The 9478-nt window shown below is 46.3% G+C and overlaps 1 protein-coding gene across 1 annotated transcript; it reads left to right on the plus strand.

Annotated features, from left to right (window-relative positions):
- Positions 1 to 2217: 2217 nt before the first annotated feature.
- Positions 2218 to 3153, plus strand: LOC140265087 (olfactory receptor 14J1-like). Its single transcript, XM_072360967.1, has one exon. The coding sequence runs from the start codon at positions 2218 to 2220 to the stop codon at positions 3151 to 3153; it is 936 nt and encodes a 311-aa protein (XP_072217068.1).
- Positions 3154 to 9478: the final 6325 nt, after the last annotated feature.

Genomic DNA, 9478 nt, shown 5'->3' on the forward strand with positions numbered 1-9478 from the left:
ACAATTCTCCATCCACTGCCCCAGGAAGGGCCCTAAGCCAATATGAGAGACAGGATCTCCCTGCCAATGTCTAGAGATCAGGCCTTTCTTCTTCATAAGACAAAGGGGGAGATTCTCAGCATCAGAGCCACCATGCCAGTGCCTTTGCCTGCCTGCAGTCATGGCTTCCAATTATCTGCTCTAACAAGTCCCTTGGGAAACTGGCTTGTTAATGTTCCTCAGTGGGCCCATTAATACTCCAAGTAACTTCACTGTTACTTCTGCCTTTGTCTTGTTGAGCACTTTGTGCAAACTTCTCTCTGCACTGGAGGTTGACGGACTCAGCAACAAATGCCGCCTGGGGCTCCTTACCACCTAAAGAGCCTCCTGAGCCTTGTGCCTTCCTGTCATTCACTTCAGGTTTTCAGAACTTGTTCAGCAAAATGGAGAGATACCTGGAGAGAGCTTGAAGTGGCCGAATCCGGCAGACGTTTATTGTTTATTTATTTATATTTGAGTATAAACAAAACATTTAAGCAGCACTGTGCAACTGGTACCAATCTGGAATGTTCCCAATGAGTTCTGTTGTGTTACTGTGTGGACAAAGGTCCTCCTCAGCCTCCCCACCCCATTTCTACTCACATTGGCCCCATGGGACTTGCATCACTTTTCTTCACATCACTCTTCTCCTCTGCATTCACCCGCTCAGTGTTAAAACTCCTTTACACCAACTCCCACTAGCTTTCCACAGAAAACCAGCTGCACATGGAAAAGGAAAGATTTCTCTCTTTTTTTTTTTTTTTTTTTTTTTTTTTGTCAACAAACAGCAGGAAAGTTGTTGCAATTGAATGAACAGTAAAACACAGTGATCAACTGCATGCCATGACCATGTCGCTTTCACTGAGGTTTGTCTTTCACTGGGAATATTTGTACAAGAAATGAGTTAGACACAGTCATGATGCTGTTTTCTTTCAGGAGCTGTTGGCCATGAGGACCCAGGGATATCTCAGGGGAGAGGAGTGGGAAGGATGAAAATGCCATCCTAATCTGCTGGGCTGGGCTGGGCTCCTGGGACACAGGGAGCTCATACAAGTGGGCAGCGCTGCAGAGAGACAGCTGTGCCCAGGAGCAGCTCTTGTGCACAGCACAGCCTGCAGGTGACAGAAGGAGAGGAGAGAAAGGGGAGAGAGCTTGCAGGATGTGAACGGTGAGAGCGGGATGTGAGCTCACTGCAGGAGCATTGCTCACAGATCACGACACGGTAAGTCTAACTGCAGACCATGCAGATGTTATTCATAGAGGGTTAACTTAATCAGGGACATCCCATAGCAGATCTGGCTGCAGGCACTGCGTGTTTCTTTACTATGAAAAAGACTTCAGCTCCAGCTGAGTGTTTCCGTTCTGCAGCATCAGGGCAAAGCCCTGAGGGCTGCATGTCCCAGCACGGCTATAGGCTGTGAATATGGGGCTGCAGGCAAGTGCCCAGGGCTGTCCTGCAGAGCAGGATCCCTGCTGTGCAGGGGGCGGCGTGTGGGAAGAAGGAGCGCCCTGGCAGGTATTCTGCTGCCACAGCTGCTGCCTGGGGCAGGGGATCACAGCTCCACTGTAAAGCAGGATGTTTGTGTAGGTACTTTGCAAGAGGAGAGACAAGGCATAGATTTTTCATTTCCTGTTCTGAGGGAAGGCAGAAAGGACTGGGGGCAGAAATCTAAAAGGCTTTCAAATTAGAGCACAACTCTGAGACTCTCAAATATTTATTCAGTCCATCCGTTGTTTTATGAACGGTCACAGAGGTTGTGCTTTCAGCCTCTCATTTCTAATAGGACAGAATCAGTTTATGTTTTTATTCTTTTCTGCAGACATTAAGTAGTGCTCTTATCCTGCAAACAGGAAGATTTGTCTAAGACAAACTGAAGTGCAAAGAGGCTGGGGTTGGGGGCTCTAAGACCTGTTAGAGTAAAGATATGAGATGTGCAAACAGCTCCTGAGAGGAAAATATTCAGAAGGCTGGAATAGGATTATGAAATGAGGAAAAAAAGTAAGATCTCCTTAATCTTCTACTTCTTTAGGGATGGTGAAGCTCATGAAGAATAAATTCAAGTTCTGGACTTAAATGAACATTTTCCAAAGGGAAAGGAAAACATTTCACAGTACAGCAGAAGGACTGTCTTTGAGAATGGTCTGGACTTGTCATTATCTTCTGCACTCTGAGCAGGACTCCAAGCCCAGGAACAGCAGATGCCCAACAGCAGCTCCATCAGCGAGTTCCTCCTGCTGCCGTTGGCAGACACGCGGCAGCTGCAGCTCCTGCACTTCTGGCTCTTGCTGGGCATCTACCTGGCTGCCCTCCTGGGCAACGGCCTCATCAGCACAGCCGTAGCCTGCGACCGCCGCCTGCACACCCCCATGTACTTCTTCCTGCTCAACCTGGCCCTCCTCGACCTGGGCTGCATCTCCACCACTCTCCCCAAAGCCATGGCCAACGCCCTCTGGGACACCAGGGCCATCTCCTACGCAGGATGTGCTGCACAGCTCTTTTTCTTTACCTTCTTCATGTCAGCAGAGTATTACCTTCTCACCATCATGTCCTATGACCGCTACGTTGCCATCTGCAAGCCCCTGCACTACGGGACCTTGATGGACAGCAGAGCTTGTACCACCATGGCAGCAGCTGCCTGGGGCGCTGGGGTTCTCAATTCCCTGCTGCACACTGCCAGTACATTTTCACTGCCTCTCTGCCAAGGCAATGTTGTCAACCAGTTTTTCTGTGAGATCCCCCAGATCATCAAGCTCTCATGCTCAGTTTTCTACCTCAGGGAACTTGTGCTTCTCATTTTTAGTGCCAGTTTAGCCTTTGGCTGCTTTGTTTTCATAGTGGTGTCCTATGTGCAGATCTTCCTTGCTGTGCTGAAGATGCCCTCTGAGCAAGGACGGCACAAAGCCTTCTCCACATGCCTCCCTCACCTGGCCGTGGTCTCCCTGTTTCTCAGCACTGTCTTCTTTGCCCACCTGAAGCCCCCCTCCATTTCCTCCCCACTCCTGGATCTAACAGTGTCACTTCTGTACTCAGTGGTTCCTCCAACACTGAACCCTATTATCTACAGCTTGAGGAACAGGGAGATCAAGCACGCTGTCAGCAAGCTGTTGCAGTATGCACTATTCCAGCTCCCATAAAGTGCACATCTTTTTCACACATTTTCCGAGTGATGGTTCTTTATGTTTTATGCATATATGTTTGTTTGATTCTGTAAGTGCTATACAGCAATCTGCAATGAAATACTGCAATTTATTTTTTTTCTTCTCTCCTGCCTACTTTCCATTTCTCACTCCAAGAGCCCATGTTATTATCGAAACAAATTCCCAAAATACATTAAAAGATACCTAAAAGGCTTTCAAAAAAGACTTTTATATTTCTTATCTCTCTTCCTTCCTTGTCTGGGTCTGAGGGAGGTACAGCCACGGACAGCAACACAACGTGCTCTTTTCAGTCCTTCTCTATTTCACTGCCACAGTGCTCTCAAGTCCTCTCATTTGCGTAGGCCTGAAAGTCTTTTGTGTCTCATGACAGTCCTGTTGTCTTTACAGCAGCACTCTGGGGCTGCAGTCAGTAGCCAGCAATATGAACGGCTGTGTCAGAGCTGGTCTCCTTGCTGGCACTGCCATAACAAGAGGGCCCCTTCAGAGCAGGGCCAGAGAACTGGAGGCCTCTTCCAGAGCTGGTGTAAGAAATAAACCTCAGGAGCTGCTCCCTGAGAAGAATTCGAGATCTTCTGGTGCTCTTCAATGCGTGACCGGGTCAGTTTCAGGAGTCCCAAGGAGATCTCTAAGGGACTCAGGACAGTGTTGTGGTTTAAAATTTATGGGTTGAGACAAAGAGAAAAAGAAAAGGATAATAATATAAAAAAGCATAATAAAAAAAGAATCATTATAATTATGACAAATGGATTTATACATATATAATGTATTTAGTATATTTTCACATATATATAACATATGCAGTTGCAAACAGATATGCATAGGTACTAATGCGTATGCATACCTGTTTGCAAGTCCGGGACCTTTTGCAGGGGTCTTAACAGCTGCAGGGTTCACTGTAGGAGCTGAAGTGGCTGTCGGGCTGTTGCAGGGTCTGGAGAGCTCACTGCTAGAGCTGAAATCACCACAGGAACTGTGACTGCAGTTGGAGCTGCCACTGGGCTCATTGGAGGGGTTGGAGCGACCACAGGGCTGTACCTGCTGGCACAGCGAACCTCCCTTGGCAGGAATTTCTTTCATTCTCTTATTGCAATACTTGGAACAGCTACAGGACCCATAGCAGGAGTGACTGCAGAGCTCATTATGAGGGGTGAAGTGACAGTGGGATCTGTCCAGAGCTTGGAGCAACTGCAGGACGTGCAGCAAAGCCTTGGAGCTGCTGCAGGGTCTGTGCCAGGAGTTGCAGAGGCTGCAGCACTGTCAGCAGATCCAGCTCTCTTCCCCTTGAGGATGCTGAAGAGTGTTGAATACAGCTCAGTAGGTGTGGGCCAGGCCCTGGCACACTGCCGTCGTTTCTGCCTCTATGGGATTACCAGGGCCACAGCAGACCTTCCCCCCATATTCTTCCAGTTTCTCAGGATCCTGCAGTTGCTCAGAGATGAAGTTCCAAAGCCCTGGGTTGTGCCCACCGCTCCTGGAAGCTGCCCAGACCATCCTACACCCTCTGCCATGCAGAGCTGTCTCACCTTGGGGCAGATCTCTCAGTGAAATTCTCAAATAATTATTTAATCTGAGACATAACCTGGAACACATTAATGACACATAGCAATGGGAGCATGCTGGCTTGAGCATCCCACGGATAGTCAAAATCCTCAGGTGCTGTTGTAACTACCTTTGTAGTACCAATGACGCTCTGGTGTTCAAAAAGGGCAAGGAGGAAGATCCGGATAGTTACATGTCAGTCACACCACCATCCAGTACCCTGTATGCAGTCAGAGTGTGTGTCCAGGGTTGCCCCTACCCAGTTGCATAATCAGGCACTTGTTCTTGTTATACTTTATGAACTTAGTGCTTAGTACCAACTGGTACCCACTTCTCTGACTTGTCCACATCTCTCTGCAAGTCCTCTCCACCCTAAGTGGAAGCAACAGCACCTCCTCATCTGGTCTCATCAGCAAACTTGCTCAGAACATCTTCTAGTCCTGCATGTAAATCATTGTCATGGTTTTGTACTTTTGTAATTTTGCTACCAGTTTTCCACATCATAACATCATGTAAAGTATGGATGATTTTACCGAGTGTGCTACTCACAGAAGAAGACTACATATCCCAGAGAACACCACGGTCAATGATGAGTCACGAGGCAAGGACACTATATAATCTCACTTTGGGGCTGGACTTGCTCTCTTGAATCCTGCCAGCCAGGGGGGGAGTATGTGGGAGAATTCCAGCCATTTCGCCTAGAGTTACAGTAGGCCTCTCAGTTTTCAGGACTCACTCTCTCTCCTATTTTACTTGATTTGTTTGCCTTAATTTGTATTATATTGTATTATATTGTGTTATCCTGTATTCCGACATAGTATTTAGTAAATAAGTGTGCCTCCTTAGATCGTTGTCACTGTTTTCTTTTCTTTTTCCCTTTCCTTTTGGGCCAGCGGCCCTGTGGGCCGGCTGTCCCCCTGTCATGGGCGCAGGTGGATTTTCAGTTAACCCATTACAGTCATCCACAAAAACACGAAAGAGAAGGGGCCCTAAAAATGTGCGCTGGAGAAACCTGACAGTGACCATCTAACAGCCCGATGAAAACCCTTGACTATAATCTTTTGGGCCTGACCTGATGGCCAAATGCTCAGCCACCACGTTCTGTTTCTGTCTAGCCGTATGCAGAATACTCTGTCCAGAAGGGTGCTGTGAAAAATAGTTTCAAAAGCTGTACTGCAATCCTCCAGGATAACATCACTGGCTTCCCTTGGTGAGCTAAATGAATAGCGGTGTCATAAAAGGACCTGAAGTTAAACAGGACCTTCCCCTTGGGGACTTCTGTTGGCTGCGACCAATGACAGAATTGTCCTTCAGCTGTTTTTCCATAACTCCCACCATCATTATCTCCATAATTTTACCAGGCACTGGAGTGAGACTGACAGGTCCATAATTGCCCATGTCAACTTTCTTGCTCCTCCTTACAATGAGACAACATATGCCAGCTTACTGTCAACTGGCATGACCCTAGGCTAATTTAGACACCATTGAAATGAGAGCCCCGAGCATACTAAGGTGTCATCAGTGCAAGAATGTAGATGTGCCATAGCTTTGCAATGCCGTGAACTCTGGAGTATGCCACAGATGGAGCAGAGAGGAAGATCTGCCTCTTCTGTTGTGACCTCATCCATTTGGTGAGTAGAATAGCACCACATGCTACATGGGGACAGTGTCTCTGCTCTGCTCTGCTTGCAGGGGAATGGTGAGGAGGGTTGCTCTCATGTCAGTGCAGACAAACCCACTTTCTCTTAAACTCTTTCTCCTCTGTACACTTTTCCACTACTTGTATCCTCATTTACACTTCCACATACCATTAACAATTACACTTTTTTTACCATCAAAAAGTTTGTCAAACAATACAGTTCTTCGGTTCCCATAAACACCCTTAATACCGTATAACTTTCCCTTAACAATCCCTATCGTTCAGTTATAAACACTTCGCTACAGAAGCAGCACTGATTGACCCACCTCCCTCACACAGTTCCTCACAAGCAGTACATAGATTACATAAATGGGTTGACACTCATTTGTCGGGTGGAACGTACGCAGCTCCTCTGGACCCTCTTCCTAATCTATAGAGTACAAACTCCCGTCTTCTTACATACAAGCAGAAAGTACATACGAGTGGACAGACAACACAGAGTCTTTCACTTCGTCCATCTCTGGATGGGAGGAAACTCAGATCGGGACTCGGCACTTGTCCCACAGCTGTGCTGTGTCTCACTCACACCACAGTCACTCTGACACTTAGATCAAAATCCATGGCTTATTCATAGTACACAATGCTGACAATGTCTTCTAGCCGGAATCTTAATAACGCTCATACCCTGGTTGACCAGTTGCAACCTTTAAGGTTTTTCCCAGAGACAGATTGACTCACGGTTCCAAACACTTACAGCAGATGATAATACTGGCCACACAATCTACAAGCCTCATCATTACAGCAAGGAGAACCCAGGTTACCATTTGACAGGATATCCACTATATCCCATACCCATAGGAGAGCCCAGCCTAGGTCCGTCCTATTGCCAGCCTACTGGGGGAGAGCACATGCTCTTGTTTCCATGCCTATGACTTACATGTCCCTTTAACAGGTATTCCCCCAAAGAGTCTTGTTACCCCAGTTGGCAACCTAAGCCATGAGCTCACCTCCCTAAGGGCAGCATGGATGGCTGAACCCTGTGTAGGATTTCTCCTCAGGACTTATGGGCTCCCCTTGCCATACACGTACCTGGTCTGCCTATGGATGGTCCTTGTCTGTCCCTGCAGTGATCAGGTGAGGAAGGGAGTCCTTCAGAGAAATCTCAGGGTGCGCCAAATGTGTCCCCCCTCTCAGCTGGTCCTGCTGCTGAATAGAGCTGGTCCTGTCTGGGCTGCCAAATTGACTTGAGGAATCAAACTCTATAAACTAGTGTTAAGTTGTAAAGCGGGAATGCATTTATTCGGTGCCAGGTGCAAAAGGGGATCACTGCATCTGTTTGCAAACTAGCAAGCAGAAGCATTACATATTCCAAAGCCAAGCTCATACATATTCAATAAATTTCCTGGAGTCCAACTACTTATTCACTGTTTCCAGTAACTCTTTTACATACTGCCTCTCCCTCTGGCACATGCACAGTTTGTAGTGGGGGGACTCCCTCCAGTGGTTTTGGGGATGAAGTCAGACGTCTTTCTCGCGAAGGCTCAAAGTCTTCCTCGCTGTGTCCTTTTTGTCCTGTCATGTTTAATAGAAGTAGACTGACAGCTTCTTGGGCAATGTTCTCTTTAGTATGCAGGATTTTCTTCCTTTATGTTAACTACACATCCTACTTGTTTATGCGCCCATGTCCTAACTTTTGACTTTGAGATTAACTGTTTTACTGCATCATTTCGCCCTAACAGATCGTGTTTGCCTAGCAGAATTGCAAATGTCTAATCTGGAAAGCTCTGCTCCTGGACCTTAATAAAAAAGACATGCAGACAAGGACAGGGACCATCTGAATTCCCCTTTGCAGGGCCATCATTCAGCTGAGGCAGTCAGTGCAGGTGTCTCATCTCCAGATGTAAAACCCTGGGGTTGAAAGGGGATTCAGTTCCCCACAGCTGTTCCAAACATTGTGATAAGAAAATGAATCAAATTCTTACCAAGGAAGATAGGAGGTACAGGAGGTACAGCTCTGTGGTCACTCCAGGCCCTCCGATGAGCCCAGTGGCTGCTCCAACTTCAGTGACAAATCCTGTGGTGATTCCAGCTCTGGCAATGAGCTCTGCAGTTGCTCTAAATCCTGGAACAGCCCAACAGTTGCTTCATCTCCTACAGTGAACCCTATGGCTGTTAAAACCCCTGCAGCAGGTCCTGACTTGAAAATAGATATGCATATGAATTAGTATCTATGCATATCTTTTTGCAACTGCAAATGTCATATATATGTGAAAATATATTGTATGTTTGCATGTGTATATATACAGATATAGATCTATATAATCAAAATGCTTTTTTTTTTTTTTTTTTTTTTTTTTTTTTTTTTTTTTTTTGTCTATCTTAGTAAATAGCTTTAACACAACAAATTCTAAACCACAGCATTGCCTTGAGACCTTTAAGATCTCTCTGTTACTCATGAAACTATTATTATCACTTAGTGAAGAGTACCAGAAGATCTCAAAGTCTTCTCAGGAAGCAGCTCCTGAGGTTTATTCCTTACACCAGCTTTGGAAGAGGCCTCCAGTTCTCTGGTCCTGCTCTGAAGGGGCCCTCTTGTTATGGCAGTGCCAGCAAGGAGACCAGCTCTGACACAGCCGTTCATATTGCCGCCTACTGACTGCAGCCCCGGAGTGCTGCTGTAGAGACAACAGGACTGTTGTGAGACACACAAGACCTTCAGGCCTGCACAAATGAGAGGACTCAGTAAGAGCACTGTGGCAGTGTAAATAGAGTAGGAATGAAAAAAGCACGTTGTGATGCTGTCTGTGGATGTATCTCCCCCACACCCAGACAAAGCAGGAAGAGGGAAGAGCTAAGGAACAGTCTATTTTGAAAGCTTTTTAGGAATCTTATAACCTATTTAAAGAATCTGGTTAGTTGTTTACGTGAGCTCTTGGAGTGAGAAAATGAAAAGAAGGAAGGGAAGAAGTGAAATATTTTTTTTTATTTATATGTTCGATAACATTTTCTTTGCGGGTTGCAATATCACACACAATCAAACAATCAAAGATGCATAAAACATAATGAACCATCACTGGGTATCATGTGAGGAAGATGAGCACTTTATTGTAGCTAGAATAGTGC

Source organism: Excalfactoria chinensis, unplaced genomic scaffold, assembly GCF_039878825.1.
Source record: "Excalfactoria chinensis isolate bCotChi1 unplaced genomic scaffold, bCotChi1.hap2 Scaffold_68, whole genome shotgun sequence".
Classification (NCBI taxonomy): domain Eukaryota; kingdom Metazoa; phylum Chordata; class Aves; order Galliformes; family Phasianidae; genus Excalfactoria; species Excalfactoria chinensis.

Excerpts from the sequence above, each read along its gene's own strand:
- LOC140265087 (XM_072360967.1), top strand. The coding sequence starts at position 2,218 with ATGCCCAACAGCAGCTCCATCAGCGAGTTCCTCCTGCTGCCGTTGGCA.